Source organism: Budorcas taxicolor, chromosome 15 (genome assembly GCF_023091745.1).
Source record: "Budorcas taxicolor isolate Tak-1 chromosome 15, Takin1.1, whole genome shotgun sequence".
NCBI classification, from domain to species: domain Eukaryota; kingdom Metazoa; phylum Chordata; class Mammalia; order Artiodactyla; family Bovidae; genus Budorcas; species Budorcas taxicolor.
Genome location: NC_068924.1, coordinates 54,471,172 through 54,491,424, shown reverse-complemented (window position 1 = coordinate 54,491,424; position 20,253 = coordinate 54,471,172). Strand labels below are relative to the sequence as shown.

Genomic DNA, 20,253 nt, shown 5'->3' with positions numbered 1-20,253 from the left:
CCAAATCTCATCAAAATGCTTCAATTTTTGTGTATTTACTTTAAACTGTGTCAACATTCAAATAATTTTATACTGGTTTAATAATTTTATATATATGACTTTGATTCACTTAAAAATAAAAATGTCTATGTTGCCATAAAATTTTCATATTTATAATTTTAAATGGCTGAATAAAGCAGCTACTAGGGTTTATGATTTTTTCCCTAACTATTGGATATTTTCTTTTCCTTTTTATTAATATAAATTTATTTATTTTAATTGGAGGCTAATTACTTTACAATATTGTATTGGTTTTGCCATACATCAACATGAATCCGCCACAGGTGTACACATGTTCCTCATCCTGAACCCCCCTCCCACCTCCCTCCCCATACCATCCCTCTGGGTCATCCCAGTGCACCAGCCCCAAGCATGCTGTATCATGCATTGAACCTGGACTGGCGATTCATTTCATATATGATATTATACATGTTTCAGTGCCACTCTCCCAAATAACCCCACCCTCTCCCTCTCCCACAGACTCCAAAAGTCTGTTCTATATATCTGTGTCTCTTTTGCTGTCTCGCATACAGGGTTATCGTTACCATCTTTCTAAATTCCATATATATGTGTTAGTATACTGTATTGGTGTTTTTCTTTCTGGCTTACTTCACTCTGTATAATAGGCTCCAGTTTCATCCACCTCATTAGAGCTGATTCAAATGTATTCTTTTTAATGGCTGAGTAATACTCCATTGTATATATGTACCACAGCTTTCTTATCCGTTCATCTGCTGATGGACATCTAGGGATTATTGTTTTTCTTTTGCTAAATTAAATAACAGTGATAAAACTTTCTGTGTCTACACACATTTTCATTTTTCAAGGTTTTTTTCTTTAGGATAAATTGTGAGAAAGCTAATAATTGTGATAAAAATATAAACATTTCAGTTTCATCAACATATGTAGCATCAAATTTCTTTCCAAATGGATTGTACCAATTTACACTGACAAGTAATGTATGACAATACCATCTTCACTATAACTAAAGAATAAAGAAGAGAGTTTACAAATACTACTGTAGCTCACTTAAGGTTTATATAAACTATCCCACTGTTTTATTTCTAAATTATTTTTTGAAAGGCTAATACAAGCATTTGGTTAAAAATTCAAACAGTATGAAAAGGTATACAGGAAAAAGAAGGTCTGTCTCCTATTCCTGACCCTCAGCTCAGAGCTAACTGCTGTTGTTTAACAGCTTATGTATAACCTTACAAAGAGTTTTCACATTTCTCAGCATATATGTGTACTCAGCCTCCTCTTCACAAAAATAGGCCTGGCCTTCCTCTCTCTCTCTCTCTTTTTTTAAAATTTAATATCAGTTTGAAACTTACAGAAAGGTTGCAAGATTAAGAATTCTTGTATCCCCTTATTCCAGATCCCCAATTGTTACCATTGAACCACATCTGTTTTATATTTATACCCATACACAAAAACACATAATGTATGTGTATGTGTATGTCTATTTATCTGTTTCCTACAGGGTCATTAAATGACATGATGGCCATCATCCCTAAATACTTCATTGTGTATCACCACAAAACAAGAACACTCTCCTAAATTATTATAATATAACTATTCCAACCAGAAAATTAGTATTAATAAAGTACTCCATCCAAGTTAAAACAATTCAAATTTTGCTGAATGTCCCAACAATTTCTCTTCTCCATCCTGATTCAGGGTCTTATCCAGAAACATGCACTGCATTCAGTTTCCTGGTCATGTCTTAACCATCATTTCCTAACTCAATAATTCTTCAGCTCTCTGTCTCCCATAACCTGATGGTCTTACAAGACTTTCACTCTGTGGAAATACCTTCAACATGATTTCATCAATGTTTTCACAGCCAGACACAGGCCTTGCAACTCTGGCAGGAATACCACAGAAAGGATGCTGAACTCATTCCAGTGCACTGTATCAGGAGTCACACTATAGTGACCAGCCCCATCATGGGCAATGCCAACCTTAGATGCAGGAAACTTGGTTGCTACTAGTTTTCCTTACTGTAAATTCACCATTTACCCCTCTGTATTAGTGTTTTAGTAGGGGAGACTCAAGGGAGTATTTCATAATACTCAAGAGAGTGTTCAGTAATTCTCAATTATGTCAATCTGTGTTCCTCATCAAACTTCTACCTATCAGCCAGAGATCAATTGTTAACTAATATCTATCATATATCCAATAGATAGTTCTCAAATGGTAATTATTTGTTTCTACTCTTCCTTCTGCATTTATCAGTCGGCATTCTTTTGTAAGGAAGAGCTTTCTCTTCTCATTTATTTATATTAGTACGCAGTCACAGATTCTTATTTTATTCAATAGATTGCAATTTGAATACACCTAATGTGTCCTATATCTGAGTGTATGTACATATGTAAGTGTGTGTGTGTCACACATTCTTGAGTGTGTTTTTGGGGATTTCGGCAGCATCACTGTACAGCTTGTGGGACCTTAGTTCTCCAACGAGGGACTGAACCTGGGACACAGCAATGAAGGTGCAGAGTCCTAACAAGTGAACCATCAGGGAATGCCCAATACCAAACCTTTTAATTCCAATCTAACCCCCTCAGAGTTCCTTCTATCTTTCCCTCTTTCCATATTTTTAAATCCCTTGTACTACAGCAGAGTAATCAGGCTCTTGTTAACCTCTCAATGTATTTACTTATTGTTTAATCAGTTAATTTATTTGTCCAATGTAACCTATTTCCCAACTCCAGCTACCTCCTCCATCCATCCCTTCCTCTCACCATCCTGTTTCCAGTCCCACACAGAAGCCCCATCCTCATCACCTTGATTTTCTTTGAGTAATTCAGCAAGCTACTACCATTGACCCCTTTTCCTCACTCCCTATTCCTTGGACATTGAATGCTGGTACCTCTACACAGCACTTCTTCCCCCTCACTGCCTTATTTCCTTGAAAGGTTTCCACACCAGGAAGACAGAAGGAGAAAGTGCAAAAAAAAAAAAAAAAAAAAAAAAAAAAGGATAGAAAGGAAAATGTAGCAAAGGGGAGGCGGGAGTGGGAAACCCTCAGTTCAGTTCAGTTCAGTTCAGTCGCTCAGTCGTGTCCAACTCTTTGCGACACCATGAATTGCAGCACGCCAGGCCTCCCTGTCCATCACCAACTCCCAGAGTTCACTCAAACTCACGTTCATCGAGTCGGTGATGCCATCCAGCCATCTCATCCTCTGTCATCCCCTTTTCCTCCTGCCCCCAATCCCTCCCAGCATCAGAGTCTTTTCCAATGAGTCAACTCTCCGCATGTGGTGGCCAACGTACTGGAGTTTCAGCTTTAGCATCATTCCTTCCAAAGAACACCCAGGGCTGATCTCCTTTAGAATGGACTGGTTGGACTCCTTGCAGTCCAAGGGACTCTCAAGAGTCTTCTCCAACACCACAGTTCAAAAGCATCCCTAGTCTTTCAAAATAGGATATATTGCGTATAAGTTCATCCCTTTGAGTACTTACTAGAAAAATTCATTGGTATATTATATTACACTGCAGTAATGTACTTGGGGTTTCTTGGGGAGTGTTACAGAACCAAGTTTTTAATTCTTGGGTCTGTTCTAGTTACTTTTGGTTCTCCTTTTCTATCATTTGTCAGTTTTCCCGAACATTTCCTGACATAACCCTTCTTCTTAAATAGATATTTCTAATATGATATGGGCTAAGAATCCAAACAATTAATTCAGTAAGAGTAGCAAACTAGAATAAGTATGCATACAGCCAAAGTTTTTAAAGCTCTTCCATATTTAATAACCTTGAGCTCTTCAAGGTATGAATTCACTGATTCTTATTTAGCTGCCCAGAAGTTCTTTTTATGTAATTCTCAAGTAGTTAAATTTTAGATAATTCAGGTTGCCTAAATAGATTATCTCTAGATAGGTGGGATGCAAATGTTATTTTGAGATGGTACTCTAAAATTTCATTTGAATAAATTTTCACATTGGTTCAAAGGAAAATTTTCTTCCCCTTTCTACAAATATTTAAGCTCTCCCAATTCTTGAGATGAATTTGAGACTAAACATTAGAGATACCAAGGGAACATTTCATGTAAAGATGGGCACAATAAAGGACAGAAATGGTATGGACCTAACAGAAGCAGAAGATATTAAGAAGAGGTGGCAAGAATATACAGAAGAATTATACAAAACAGATCTTCAAGATCCAGATAACCACGATGGTGGTGATCACTCATCTAGAGCCAGACATTCTGGAATGTGAAGTCGAGAGGGCCTTAGGAAGCATCACTACAAACAAAGCTAGTGGAGGTGATGGCATTCCAGTTGAGCTATTTCAAATCCTAAAAGATGATGCTGTGAAAGTGCTGTACTCAATATGCCAGCAAATTTGGAAAACTCAACAGTGGCCACAGGACTGGGAAAGGTCAGTTTTCATTCCAATCCCAAGGAAAGGCAATGTCAAAGAATGTTCAAACTACCACACAATTGCACTCATCTCACACACTGGCAAAGCAATGCTCCAAATTCTCCAAGCCAGGCTTCAACAGTATATGAACCATGAACTTCCAGATGTTCAAGCTGGATTGAGAAAAGGCACAGGAACCAGAGATCAAATTGCCAGCATTCACTGGATCATCAAAAAAGCAATAGAGTTCCAGAAAAACATCTACTTCTGCTTTATTGACTATGCCCAAGTCTTTGACTATGTGGATCACAACAAATTGTGGAAAATTCTGAAAGAGATGGGCATACCAGACCACCTGACCTGCCTCTTGAGAAATCTGTATGCAGGTCAAGAAGCAACAGTTAGAACTGGACATGGAACAGCAGACTTGTTCCAAATTGGGAAATGAGTACGTCAAGGCTGTACACTGTCAGCCTGCTTATTTAACTTATATGCAGAGTACATCATGAGAAATGACAGACTGGATGAAGCATAATCTGGAATCAAGATTGCCAAGATAAATATTAATAACCTCCACTCTTATGGTAGAAAGCGAAGAACTAAAGAGCCTCTTGATGAAAGTCAAAGAGGAGAGTGAAAAAGTTGGCTTAAAACTCAACATTCAGAAAACATCATGGCATCCGGTCCCATCACTTTGTGGCAAATAGATGGGGAAACAGTGGAAACAGTGAGAGGCTTTTTTCTTGGGCTCCAAAATCAGTGCAGATGGTGACTGCAGCCATGAAATTAAAAGACGCTTGCTCCTTGGAAGAAAAGCTATGACCAACCTAGATAGCATATTAAAAAGGAAAGGCATTAATTTCTTGAGAAAGGTCTGTCTAGTCAAGGCTATGGTTTTTCCAGTAGTCATGTATGGATGTGAGAGTTGGACCATAAAGAAAGCTAAGCACCAAAGAATTGATGCATTTGAACTGTGGTGTTGAAGAATACTCTTGGGAGTCTCGTGGACTGCAAGGAGATCCAACCAGTCCATTCTAAAGAAAATCGGTCCTGAACATTCATTGGAAGGACTGATGCTGAAGGTGAAACTCCAATACTTTGGCTACCTTATGTGAAGAACTGACTCATCTGAAAGACCCCGATGCTGGGAAAGATTGAAAGAGGGAGAAGGTAATGACAGAGGATGAGATGGCTGGATGGCATCACTGACTCGAGGGACATGAGTTTGAGTAAGCTCCAGGAGTTGGTGATGGACAGGGAAACCTGGCGTGCTGCAGTCCATGGGGTTGCAAAGAGTCAGACACAACTGAGCAACTGAACATCCTCTGGTAAAGAGATCATTATGATAACATTTATTCATTAAATCATTTAGCAACATATACTGAGTTCTTACTACGTGACAGGCACTATTTTAAGCACTTGGGAGAGTAGCAGTGACTAAAATAAAGCCCTTGCTCTCAAGGAACTTACAGTCTAGTTGAGGAAGGTAAACCAGTAAACCCTTACATAACTGTTTGTAAATGCTGTGAAGAAAAATAAATTCTGGTAAGGGGAGAGAGAGTGATACAGACATATTCTGTGAGTAGGATGAACAGAGACAATTCTGGTTCCATTTTTGCTGTAAGTGGCTGACCTCCAATAAATTCTTTATAAGGGAAACAGTGGCAACCAATTTGTTTCAGGGAAGGACACAAAGTAAGTTGGTGACTTCAGATATGTACTCATGCTTTCTCAGTCGCTGCTCAGGAGATCTGGCTGCCTTTTCCCTCTTAAATTCGTTCTCTATAAACAAAGATATGCTGTTCAACAAGAATTGGAAATGTTTATATCCTACTGCACTAAAAAAGGAGATGAATGATCTACTTAAAATGTAGATCATGTGCCAGAGGTCAGTTATACAGCTGTCACCCTTTCAGGATGAGAAAACAGCTTCAGGGAGAGGAAGGGACTTGCTTAAGATCACTCTGATTCGGTCTCTGACGTTTCATATTTACACATTCTATTTGAAGAGTAAAGAAAGAAACACTCCAATAGTAGGATTAAAGTCTCTATTTCCTACCTGAAAAGGATGTGAAGATAAGAACCAAGGCCAGTTAAAATATGCCACCATGCATGAAACTGTGTGGTAACACCTATGACAGGTGGTACCTTCTTTCGAAAGTTCCTGTGTGAAGGGGGGGGGAAAATAAGCATTAAATTATTTTTCATATTTAACAATTAATGTTGATAGTATCAAAGCATTTTGAAACATTATTCTCAAACATGGCAATTATTTCATTTCCTTTTGTCTGCTGTATTGTTTTCCAAAGTATATTTTGAGGAACAGTATTCCTAATAGACGTTCCATGAAGAAATGACTCTGTGGTCAAGATAAATGTAGGAAACAGTACATAGTTTGTTGCCCTTTTGGTGATTTGTAATGCATATTAACAGATTAACAGCTGTAAAAAGTCCTACCATAACTAACTTCATAACTCTTCATAGTGAGTCTTTGAGGTGGTTGTTAAAAGCTGTGCTTTGCAGATTAGGAGTCTAAAATTCAGAGATTACTGAGTTGCCCAAGTACTCAGCTAGGGGCACAGCTGAGCCTCAAATTCTAGACCTTGTGATTAAGTGTGTATTATATTAATATTCTCATCTATCAGAGCAGAGAAATTCAGTGTGAAACATCGAATTATTTTCCAGATATCCCCACAAGTTTTGCGAACATCTCAACATTTCTCAGAAATAAAGAGGACTCAGCTAGAGGATGATGACTTACTTTTGCATCGTAAAAGTTCCAATGAGAGTTCTGATGGATACTGATTCAGAACCACTCAATTAGATCTTAGTTTTCTAAGCAAGATGTATTATTTGTGTGCATTTAAAGTCTACATTTCAAACATGTGCAAAAAAAGGCAAAATCATTACCCAGCTTCAACAATTATAAATTATTTATTTTTAACAATTATAATTTATGGCCAATCTCATATCATCTAAGCTCTCATCTACTTCTTTCCTCCCATATTATTTAGTTTGAAGCAAATCCCAGATAGTGTATCATTTTATCTCTAAATATCTCAGTATATATCTCTAATCCCTTAATTTAATCAGACATTCAATTACTAATCATATTTGATATTCAATTACCGATCATAAAAATCATACAGATTTTTTTAAACACAAGTCTGTTTCAATCAAGATCCAAAAAAAGTAATTACATTACTTTGGAGTTTGGTTGATATATCTCTTACGTCTCTTTTATTTTATTTTTTCATTTCGTGGCTGCATCAGGTGGCATGTGGAATCTTAATTCCCAAACCAGGGATAGAAGCCTGTGCACCTACATTGAAAACAGAGAGTCTTTAATGCTGAATCACCAGGGAAGCCACAAGTCTCTCTCTCTTTTTAAAAAAAGTTATTTATTTATGGCTGCACTGGGTCTTTGTTGCTGTGCTTGGGGTTTTTCTAGCTGCAGCGAGCAGGGGCTACTCTCTAGTTGTGGTGCACAGGCTTCTCATTGTGGTGGCTTCTCTTCTTGCAGAGCACAGGCTCTCGGGTGCGCAGGCGAGTGCTGGCTCAGTAGTTGTGGCGTATGGGCTTACTAACCCCATGGCACACGGGATCTTCCTGGACTAGGGATTGAATCCATGTTCCCTACATTGGCAGGTGGATTCTTAACCATTGGACCACCAGGGAAGTCTCCAAGTCTCTTTTAATCTATACATTCCTCCTCCATTTCCCCACTCCTCCTTCCTGCAATTTATTTACTTAAGAGGCTAAGTTATTCATTCTATAGATTTCCCAGTTTGAATTTTGCTGATTGCCTCTCTGTGGTGTTATTCAATATTACACAATACCATTAAATCAGCTAATTTTGAGTTGGAAGGAAACTAGTTTAACCTACTCAACATGTTCATTTTATGAAAATTGAGGCCCAGACAGAAGGTGTCTAAGGTGACAACTAGAGTCCAAGACCTATGACTCAAATTCCAGTAAATATTTATCCAATAAAGCAGATTAGGCAGATTTTAAAGACCTAGACAGAGAAGCCTGGCAGGCTACAGTCCATGGGGTTGAAAGGTCAGATATGACTAAAGCAACTGAGCACAGCCAATATTAATATTTGATTAACTGTATACTACTGTGATATATGCACAAAAATCCCTATAGATGTTATGGAATATTTTTAGGTTCAAATTTTTAGGTAATTTAAACAAGTGTCCCCATAATTTAACTTTATTGTGCTATTAGTTGAGTTCAGTTCAGTCGCTCAGTCATGTCCCACTCTGCGACCCCATGGAATGCAGCACACCAGGCCTCTCTGTCCATCACCAACTTCCGGAGTTTACCCAAACTCATCTCCATTAAATCGGTGATGCCATCCAACCATCTCATCTTCTGTCAACACCTTCTCCTCCTGCCTTCAATCTTTCCCAGTATCAGCATCTTTTTCAATGAGTCAGCTCTTTGCATTAGGTGGCCAAAGTACTGGAGTTCCAGCTTGAACATCAGTCCTTTCAATGACCACTCATGACTGATCTCCTTTAGGATGGACTGGTTGGATCTCCTTGCAGTCCAAGGGATTCTTAAGAGTCTTCTCCAACACCACAGTTCAAAAGCATCAGTTCTTCGGTGCTTAGCTTTCTTTGTAGTCCAACTCTCACATCCATACATGACTACTGGAAAAACCATAACCTTGACTAGACAGACCTTTGTTGGCAAAGTAACGTCTCTGCTTTTGAATATGCTGTCTAGGTTGGTCATAGCTTTTCTTCCAAGGAGCAAATGTCTTTTAATTTCAGGCTTCAGTCACCATCTGCAGTGATTTTGGAGCCCAAGAAAATAAAGTCTGTCACTATTTCCATTGTTTCCCCATCTATTTGCCATGAAGTGATGGGACCAGATGCCATGATCTTAGTTTTCTGAATGTTGAGCTTTAAGCCAACTTTTTCATTCTCCTCTTTCACTTTCATCAAGAGGCTCTTTAGTTCCTCTTCACTTTCTGCCATAAGGGTGGTATCATCTGCATATCTGAGGTTATTGATATTTCTCCCGACAATCTTGATTCCAGCTTGTGCTTCATCCAGCCCAGTGTTTCTCATGATGTACTCTGCATATAAGTTAAATAAGCAGAGTGACAATATACAGCCTTGACATACTCCTTTCCCTATTTGGAACCAATCTGTTGTTCCATGTCCAGTTCTAACTGTTGCTTCTTGACCTGCATACAGATTTCTCAAGAGGCAGGTCAGGTGGTCTGGTATGCCCATCTCTTTCAGAATTTTCCACAATTTGTTGTGATCCACATAGTCAAAGGCTTTGGTATAGTCAATAAAGCAGAAATAGATGTTTTTCTGGAACTCCCTTGCTTTTTTGATGATCCAGTGAATGCTTGCAATTTGATCTCTGGTTCCTCTGCCTTTTCTAAAACCAGCTTGAACATCTGGAAGTTCATGGTTCATATACTGTTGAAGCCTGGCTTGGAGAATTTGGAGCATTACTTCTAGTGTGTGAGATGAGTGCAATTGTTTGGTAGTTTGAGCATTCTTTGGCACTGCCTTCTTTTGGGATTGGAATGAAAACTGACCTTTCCCAGTCCTGTGACCACTGTTGAGTTTTCCAAATTTGCTGGCTTACTGAGTGCAGCACTTTCACAGCATCATCTTTCAGGATTTGAAATAGCTCAACTGGAATTCCATCAGCTCCACTAGCTTTGTTCGTAGTGATGCTTCCTAAGGCCCACTTGACTTCACATTCCAGGATGTCTGGCTCTAGGTGAGTGATCACACCATTGTGATTATCTGGGTCATGAAGATCTTTTTTCTATAGTTCTTCTGTGTATCCTTGTCACCTCTTCTTAATATCTTCTGCTTCTGTTAGGTCCATACCATTTCTGTCCTTTATTGTGCCTATCTTTACATGAAACATTCCCTTGATATCTCTAATTTTCTTGAAGTGATCTCTGCTGCTAAGTCGCTTCAGTCGTGTCCGACTCTGTGCGACCCCACAGACGGCCTCCTACTAGGCTCCTCTGTCCCTGGGATTCTCCAGGCAAGAACACTGGAGTGGGTTGCCATTTCCTTCTCCAGTGCATGAAAGTGAAAAGTGAAAGTGAAGTCGCTCAGTCATGTCCCACTCTTAGCGACTTCATGGACTGCAGCCTACCAGGCTCCTCTGTCCATGGAATTTTCCAGTCAAGAGTACTGGAGTGGGGTGCCACTGTCTTCTCCGAAGTGATCTCTAGTCTTTCCCATTCTATTATTTTCCTCTATTTCTTTGCACTGATCATTGAGGAAGGCTTTCTTGTCTCTCCTTGCTATTCTTTGGAACTCTGCATTCAAATGGGTATATCTTTCCTTTTCTCTTTTGATTTTTGCTTCTCTTCTTTTCACAGCTATTTGTGAGGCCTCCTCAGACAGCCATTTTGCTTTTTTGCATTTCTTTTTCTTGGGGATGGTCTTGTTCCCTGTCTCCTGTACAATGTCACGAACCTCTGTCCACAGTTCATCAGGCAAGATCAGTCCCTTAAATCTATTTCTCACTTCCACTGTATAATCATAAGGGATTTGATTTAGGTCATACCTGAATGGTCCAGTAGTTTTCCCTACTTTCTTCAATTTAAATGTCTGAATTTGGCAATAAGGAGTTCATGATCTGAGCCACAGTCAGCTCCCAGTCTTGTTTTTGTTGACTGTACAGAGCTTCTCCATCTTTGGCTGCAAAGAATATAATCAGTCTAATTTCAGTGTTGACCATCTGGTGATGTCCATGTGTAGAGTGTTCTCTTGTGTTTTTGGAAGAGGGTGTTTGCTATGACAAGTGCATTCTCTTGGCAAAATTCTATTAGCCTTTGCCCTGCTTCATTCTGCTATACACATCTTTTTAATTTCAATGATGGGAAAAATTCACTTCAGTGCACTAATAATTCTATATGCCTATGAAATGCTCTGCTTAACAAATTCCAAAAATACTTTTTAAATATTGAAAATATATCTTACCTCAGTGAATCACAAAAGATGTTATCTATGTTCCAGAATAAAAATCCTAATAAAAATACACCCAAGGATGTGTAACCCAGCCCTCTAAGCCATGGATAAACCCTGTGTGGAGGAAAAAAAAGAGCAAAATGAAATTTTGTCAAGTCATGTCATGAGAGGGAAATGTTTTCATAAGTATTAAAAACAAACCTAACTATTAAATTCTCTAATACATCTGCCTATTACATTTAGCCATTAACAGTTACTGAGGAAGAAAAGTGCTACTAAGAGTTTGCTAAATGTATCAAGAAGGTAATCTGAAAGCACCCAGTAACTTTATCAGCTCCTTGGAAAACGTAGAAGGCTGGTGGTTGAGAAAAAACACTAATGGAGTCACCAGTTCTGTGTCAGGCACTACAGTATATTAGATACATACAATATATATAAATAAACACATATATATGAATATAACTTTCAAATAAACATACACATATGAATACAATCTTCAAATAAACACTTCTTTAACTTTGCTGATGAGGAAACTGAAATTTGGTGAGTTATCCAAAACAACAGGTGTAGCTAATGTAGTTTTTTTTAATAGCTTTACCCTTTACCTCCAAAAACTTATATATTTTTTAGAATGTTATATAAATGGAATAAATAGTATATTCTCTTTGTTATATGGCTTCTTTCAGTTGCCATAATTATTCTGAAATTCATCCTTGCTGTTGTATATCAATACTCATTTCCTTACTGTTGAGTAGTACTCCACTATATGGATATACCATGGTTTATCTGTTCAAATGTTGGATACTTCTGTTGTTTTCCAGGTTTTTTTGCTCTAACAAATAAAAGAAGCTATGAACATTCATAAATAAGTCTTTGTATGGATATATGCTTTCATTTCTCTTGGGTAAAAAGATAGGAGAATAGTTAAATTGTCTGGCAGGTAAATGTTACTTTTTAAGACAGCTAAACTGTTTAATCAGTACTAAGGGGTTCTACCATTTTACATTCCCATCAGCAGGGTAGAAGAGTTTTTTGTTCTACAACCTCACCAACACTTGCTATAAGTCTTCTTCATTTTAGTTGCCCTATAGGTATATAGAGGTATCTCACTGTGGTTTTAATTTTTATTTGTCAATGATAAATGGGCATCAGTTCTTGTACTTATTTGCCATTCCTATATCTTCTTTGATAGTTTGTTTTGAATCCTGCCCATTAAAAAAAACTGTTACTTATTATTAAGTTTCAAGAGTTCTTTATATATTCTAAATATAAGTTCTTTGTTGGATATATATTTTGCAAACATTTTCTCCAAGTTTGTGAGTTGCCTTTCATGTCCTTTTTTTTTTTTTTAATTCTTAAAAAAAATTTTTTTTAATTGAAATACAGCTGATGTACATGTTCTGTTAGTTTCTGGTGTATAGCAAAGTGATTCAGTTACATGCATATATTCTTTTCAATTGCAGTTTATTGCAGGATATTGAATATAGTTCCCCGTGCTTTACAGTAGGACCTGTAATTTATTCTGTATATAATGGCTTGCATTTGCTAACCCCAAACTCTCAATCCATTCCCCACCCTAATCTTGCCTTTGGCAACCACAAGTCTGTTCTCTCCATCTGTGAGTCTGTTTCTGTTCTGTCGATAAGCCTCTCTGTTGTTCTTTTTTAAAACTGTTTTGGCCCTTTTAGATCCTTTGCAGTCCCATGTAAATTTCAGAAACTGTTTCCCAATTTTTACCAAAAAGCCTGCAGAGATTTTGTTGTGACTGCCTTGAACCTATAGATCAATTTGGAGAGAACTGACATCTTAATAACATTGAAGTTTTCTAATCTATGAAAATGATACATCTATTTACTTAGGTCTTCTTTAATTTGGCTCAGCAAAAACTTATTCACCACAGTTTCCAATATATACAGCTTGCATATATTTGCTAAATTTAATCCTTAAATATTTGATGTTTTTCAATGCTACTGTAAACTATACTTTCAAAAATTTCACTTACCAATTTCACTTACTACTATGCGCTTGTTTGGTGCTAGTACATAGAAATAAGATTTTTGAATAAGGACTTGAACCTCATGACCTTGCTGAATTCCACTTATTGCTTCTAGTGATCTTGTGGTACACACCTTGTGGTATTTTCTGTATGTGACTGTGTCATCTGCAAACACTACATTGGATAGGACTTCCACCAATACAGTGTTGAACAGAAGTGGTGACGATGTATATCCTTGTTTTAGTCTTGATTTTAAAGGTAGCTTTTTAAAACATTTTATGGAAATGTGGTAGATGCTGTAGTTTACAGGTTAAGAAACTTCCCTTCTATTGAGTTTGTAAAGGGTTTTATTTTGTTTGTTTTGGATCATAAACAGCTGAATGGTACGGAATGCTTTATCTGAGTGCATTGCTATCATCATGTAGTTTTTCTCCTTTATTTTTTAACATGGTGAATGACGAGAATAGATTTTCTGAAATATTTTGTTATTTATTTGTGCTTAGTTGCTCAGTTGTGTCCCACTCTTTGCGAGTCCATGGACTGGGATCGCTTCTGTTCATGTGATTCTCCAGGCAAGAATACTGGAATGGGTTGCCATGCCCTCCTCCAGGGTTTGCATATAAACAAATGAATTGTGTTATTAACTTAAAAATCATCAAGGACTTCCCTGGTGGTCCAGTGGTTAAGAATCTGCCTGCCATGCAGGAGATACGGATTTCATTCCTGGTCCAGGAAGATTCCACATGCTGTGGAGCAACTAAGCCCACACACTGCAACTAGCGAAAGTCCGCGCATAGCAACAAAGACCCAGTGCGGCCAAAAGAAAAAAAAAATCATCAGAAAAACACAAATCTGGTTGCGCATGGAAGGGACATTATTGCCATAGTTTGATGAAGATTCTTGGAAAAGATGAGTTTAAAAGAGTCATAGTATGCCTTCAGCTTTTCAGAGTTTATCACCTTCCCATTTGAGGGAAGTAAGAATGAGTCCTAGAAGGCACAGAGTAAGGGCATTTGGCAGAACTGCAGGATGGGCCAGGTGCTGAGATATGACAAGGAAGTGATCACTAGGGGTGAGATACTCTCTATTTTCTGCTTCTAAGCTTACTTACCAGGGCCAATCTTCAGCTCTCAGAAGTAATTCAAAGCAAAATTCTTCTGTGGGGTGAAATGAATGTCTCTGGTTATCCAGGTAGCAGGGCACGTAAGAGAGAGCAAGAACTTCATCAGCACATGGTCCAGGCAAGCTAAGTACAGGTAAGATTCTGAGGACAGACTACTTGTATATTATCAGGTCGAGTGTGTAACACAGAAGACCCTCAACATATCTGTATCTGGAGTCACAATGCTTCACTCGAGACTGGTTGCCTGTCTAGTGGACAGCCATTCTCTGAAAAATCCCTTCCCTTTGCCTTCACTTTGGGAAATGCCTTCACCTCTTTGTGTTGGATTTTCTATGTCTTGTTTCCTATGTCTTGCTCCTTTTTGGTTTTCTCATTTTGGTCAAACACATCTTTCCACAGGTTTCTGAGCACTAATTTATGTTATATAAGTTTTTTCTTTTTCTTTTTTTTTGAGAACGTGAATGTATGAAAATGTATTCTGTCACCATATTTTATCAATAGTTTGGCTAGGTATTATCCTACAACTGGCTTCCAGTTTTCCTTTGGCAAGTCCAAAACCATTCTGATCCCTGATCCTTTCTATGTAGCGTATCTACCTCCTGACTCTAAACTTGTAGAACTGCCCTTGTCTAGAATTCTGAAACTGGCATGGGTCTATTTCTACCCACTGTGCTATTAACTCTTATTTTTCAATTACCGGATATTTTCTTAAATTGTTTTGGCGATAGTTTCCTCCGTTCCCTTTCCTCTACACAGTACTGGTAGAGGAAATATGCATTTTTATATGCTAGTCCTGAAATCAGAACACCTATTGAGTTCCTTCTATTCTCCATTTCTTTCACACCATTCTGATGGAACCCAGGGACCATGGACTTGAGGAAACACTTGCTATTTGTCCATAGCAGTGGTTGTGAGTGGGTCCAAGGGTCCTGAGGCCAAGAGGCCCCATGTTGTCCTGTTCACTCTAGACCATAACATGAGCTCAGTGCCTCTCCTGTGGTAGATGCTTGTTGATGAATGGGTATGGGGGCTCATGGACCATAAAACAATCACAGTGTGTGTTCAGGAGAAAGAATTCCAATGTCTTCGTTAACTGTATCTTTCAAAATATTCATTTCAGCTTTTTACTATATTTTTAACGTCCATTTTTGGGGAATTCTCTGAATGTTCTTTTTTATAGCATTGCACTCTTGATTCATAGATATTACTCCTAAGAATATTAATGAATTATAATATTTGTTGTCATTTTGTTGTTTTTAAAGTTTCTTCATGTATAAGTTGTTTATAATAAGCTGATTTCTTTCTCTCTTATTTGTTTTGGCCTCTTTCATATTGAATGTATTCATCATACATCTGGCACTGTCTCCTCATTCTTAAGAGTAAGAAATTAAAAAGTGGTCCCAAGCAAGTATTCAGTTGCTAACCTTTACTGTAGGGCTATTCTCCCTAGTTAGTAACCTTTATTGTAGGGCTATTTTCCTGGGTCAATTGTTAGGGAACCCTCAATACCAATAACAATAAGGCCTTTTAGGCTACTCATATACTCAATAGGAAGATTCTTTCAATATTCTGTCTAGACTTTTTTGCATTTAGCATTCATAAAGCACAAGGTCACCTAACTTATCTGCTTTCAGAATGGTATTTGTATGCTCAACTGTGCCTGACAAAACCCAGTGTAGACACACTGTTCACCCTTTCCAGAGATTAAATCTGTAGACTTCTGCAGTTGCTTCATGGCATGAAGTTGGGTGAGGGAACCTAAGCATATAACCACTTCTTAAAGCTTTTAATCAATGCCCTTTACTTTAGACTCCTCCTCTATCTCCTTCACCAAACTGTCTGTTGCTGCTAAGGCTTGATACTTGAGAAAATTCTCTGATGTAAACTGGTGCTTCTTGGCTTAGAATTTGGCTTTCTTGGGTTAGTTACGGCAATTAGCAGTAATCCATTTACTTTCTAGCTTCTAAAATTTTGAGTCAACTTGTGGGTTTATGTTTTATAAATAAATTCTTTTGTTATAGTTTTAGTAGTGTTTCAGAAAGGAACAAAATTAGATACCTACTGATCTTCAATATAGTAGCTTTTTTCCCCCATTAATTTCTTTTATCAGTATCATTCTTCATTTCTCTTTGGGTTTATTCTATAGATCTATTTTCTAATTACTCAAATACTAGCTCATTATTCTTCACACTCTCTGTTTCTAATGTAAATATTTAATGTAAACATGTCCTTCTAAGAACCACTTTAGCTACATCCTATTTTGGTTTATAGTATTTTCATTTTGATTACATCCTAAGTATTTCAATATTTTATGATTTTTTTAAACTCAGATTTACAAGTGTACTTATAAGTTTCCAAATATATGTGCTATTTTGACTAATTCTGTTTTGTTTTAACTAATTGTCAGAGAACATGCTATGCATGACAATTCTTTATAATCTATTGAACTTTGCTTTAATGCTAGTATTAATAGATTTAATAATTACTCCATGAATGAAAAGATCATGCATTCTTTACTTGTTGAGTATATAAAATCATTTTGCAATGTTACTCAAATTTTGCCTATTCATATTTTTTGGTCTAAGAACTGGGCTAAAATATCTCATCATGGTAGAATGGTTACCTATTTCTCCTTTGTAATCCTGCCAATTTCTGTTCAAAATTTTCCATACAAGTTTAGAGTTGCCACTTTTTGGAATGTGGTAAATAGGACCTTTTAATAACAGTGTAATGAACACATCTGTTGTGAATAATGCCTTAAATTTCTTTGTTGTTAAAATAGCTAGTCCCGGCTTCTTTTAGTCAATATTGGTATGGTATGTATTTTTTATATCCTTTTCTTTCAAAATTACTATGTATTTATGTTTTAACCAAATTTCTTATGAATAGCAGATACCTGGATTTTTCCCTGTTTTGGAGTCTTTGTCTTTTAATTGTTTAGCTCTGTCCATTTATATTTACTGGGATTATTGATATATTTTAAATTATTTCTACCCCTTCATTTTCTGCTTTGTATTTTTCCTCACTTTTCTCTGCTTCCCTTTTTCCCCTTCTCATTTTCTTTGGATTCAGTTTTTATAATCCCATTTACTCCTTCATCTTTTTGTAACTGAAATTATGAAATCAATTACTGTTTTTAGTAGTTACCAAGAAAGGACATGTAAAATCCAAAATTAATCACTGGCTGTATTGTATCCTCAAATAAAGACCTTGGGAACTATGTGACTAAGAGTTTTCTCCTGTATCTCACATGTTATTTTATCATCATTTTAATTCCTTTTAAAAAATCTGTCAAACTAGATATCACTAAAGTCACAATATTTTGTTTAGATAGTCCCATATATTTTTCACTTTTTCTTCTTCACTGTTCTTTCTTGTATCTCAGCTCTTCCTTCTAAAAAGCATCTTTAAGAAGGTATACTAGTAAAATTTCTTCCTTTCTATCTATCTCAAAATGTTTTTATATTACCCTGGTTCTTGAAAGATATCTGGATATACAATTCTAACTTGATGGTTAATTTCTCTCAACTCTTTGAAGATAATAGTCTACCATGTGTATTGCTGTTGATAAGTCTACTGCAGACTATACGTTATTCCTTTACTGGTAATGTTTTCTATCTCTGGATTTTTTTAGGACCTTTGTCATTGCATTTCAGTATTTATAGCATGCTTTTAAAAAACAGGTATCCATCAGGGTTCAACTGCAGATAATACCTCTATCTAAAGCAGAAAATATATTGTTTCAGTTCCAAAAGAAATACTGAATAGATTTAGACACTCCAGAAATGACTTCTGAACACTACTACAGAATTATTTTGCCAAAGGAATTTTTTTTTCTTTTTCACATTTACAAACCTGGAGAATTGGAAAGCCTCTGGACCAACCATTTCATCCAGCATCACACCACCTTAGCTATAAATCACAGCTCAGGAAGTTGCTTTCACACATTTGCTCCAGAGCTACAATGCACAACCTAGATTCATATAAGTAAACGGATTCCTTACATACTACCACGTCTCCTCCCTGTTTAACTTGGTTCTGAATTCAAGTCTCATGTGAATACATGTGATTAGCAAAATCTAAAAGTACTTGAAAACTTACCTATAAAGGAAATATGAAAGATATACATTTTAGCTTTTTAGCATCTACATTACAGGAAAGCTCACTTGATGGAGGCTGAAACAATACTGAATGAACTAATCTATTATACCTGCTTTACCTGATAAAGACTTTCTTTCATTTATCTTGCTTGGGAATTATTGTTTTTGAAGCTGAGGAGTCATCTTTTAAGGATACTAGAAAATCCTCACCTATTATCTCTTTGAATATCTCTTCCTTCTCCATTTTTTCTATTCTCTCCCTTTGGAACTGCAGTTAGACATGTTATTTCTCTGTGATGCTTTCTGGCTTATTTCTTTAGATGTGTCTTTCCACTTAATTAGTTCTCTCTTCAAATGTCTAATTTATTTTTAACTTATCCATTGAGTTTATTTCAATAGTTTTGGTTTTTTAAAATTAATTTTTATTGAAGTATATTTGCTACAATATTATGTTAAGTTTCTACTGTACCACAAAGTGAATCAGCTATATACATACATATGTCCCCTCTTTTTTGGATTTCTCTCCCATTTAGATCACCTCAGAGCACTGAATAGTTTCCTGAGCCATACAGTCGGTTCTCATTAGTTGTCTATTTTATACCATAGTGTATATACGTCAATAGTATATATATGGTCAATCCCTACCTTCCAGTTCATCCCACCCAGTCCTTCCCCTCTTTATAGACATGTGTCTATATGTTTGTTCTCTAGGTCTGTGTCTCTTTCTGTTTTGCAATAAGATCATGTATACCATTTAAATGCTGCTGTGGTAAGTTACATGTGTTTTCTTTCTGCCTCAGACACTTGCGAGTTGAACTGAAGAAGCTAGCAAGCCATGAATACCACTAGGCACAATAAAACAACAGACTGCTCTGTCTCCAAAGAAACAAGAAAAATCTAGCAAGATAGAAAGCTTACAATAATCACTATTCTACAGCCTAACACCACAGAAAAAATGATAGCCTCACCCTCCATTCATCCTCAAAGCCTGAATGGGAAGCCTAGACTTCATTTCTAATCAGGCCCAAAGAAGGTACCCCAATCTCCTGCTATACTAATAGGAAGCAGTGAGGGGCTGGAACTTTCCCCACTGAGAAGTAACAAGCTCTCGATTTCCTGCAGTATCAGTTGAGACCATGTGGGGAGCCTGGACTTCCATCTTCATGTGGTAAAACCAGGTGCTCTCTCTCCTCACTGTGGTAGTATCAGAGTAGACCTACAGGGGTGTCAGAATTTCTGCCAATGGCCAGAGGTAACAAGGTCATATCAACAACCTCAGATATGCAAATGATACCTCCCTTACTGCAGAAAGCAAACAGCAACTTAAGAGCCTCTTGATGAAGGTAAAAGAGGAGTATGAAAGAGCTGGCTTAAAACTCAACATTCAAAAGACTAAGAACACGGCATCTGGCCCATCACTTCATGGTAAACAGATGGGGAAAAAATGGAAACTGTGGCAGATTTTATTTTCTTGGGCTCAAAATCACTGTGGACGGTGACTGCAGACATGAAATTAAAAGATGCTTGCTCCTTGGAAGAAAAGCTATGAACAACCTAGTTCAGTTCAGTTCAGTCTCTCAGTCGTGTCCGACTCTTTGCGACCCCATGAATCGCAGCACGCCAGGCTTCCCTGTCTAGCACCAACTCCCGGAGTTCACT

At 37.2% G+C, this 20,253-nt stretch overlaps 1 protein-coding gene across 1 annotated transcript in view; it reads right to left on the bottom strand.

The window, feature by feature from the left end:
* ACER3 (alkaline ceramidase 3) overlaps positions 1-20,253 on the bottom strand; it is a 141,918-nt gene that overhangs the window by 3,587 nt on the left and 118,078 nt on the right. The window contains exons 8-9 of the mRNA XM_052653093.1: positions 11,388-11,489; positions 6,467-6,571 (exon numbers count right to left, since the gene is read on the bottom strand). Coding sequence (XP_052509053.1) covers positions 6,467-6,571; positions 11,388-11,489 — 207 coding nt within the window. The remainder of the gene's footprint in view (positions 1-6,466; positions 6,572-11,387; positions 11,490-20,253) is intronic.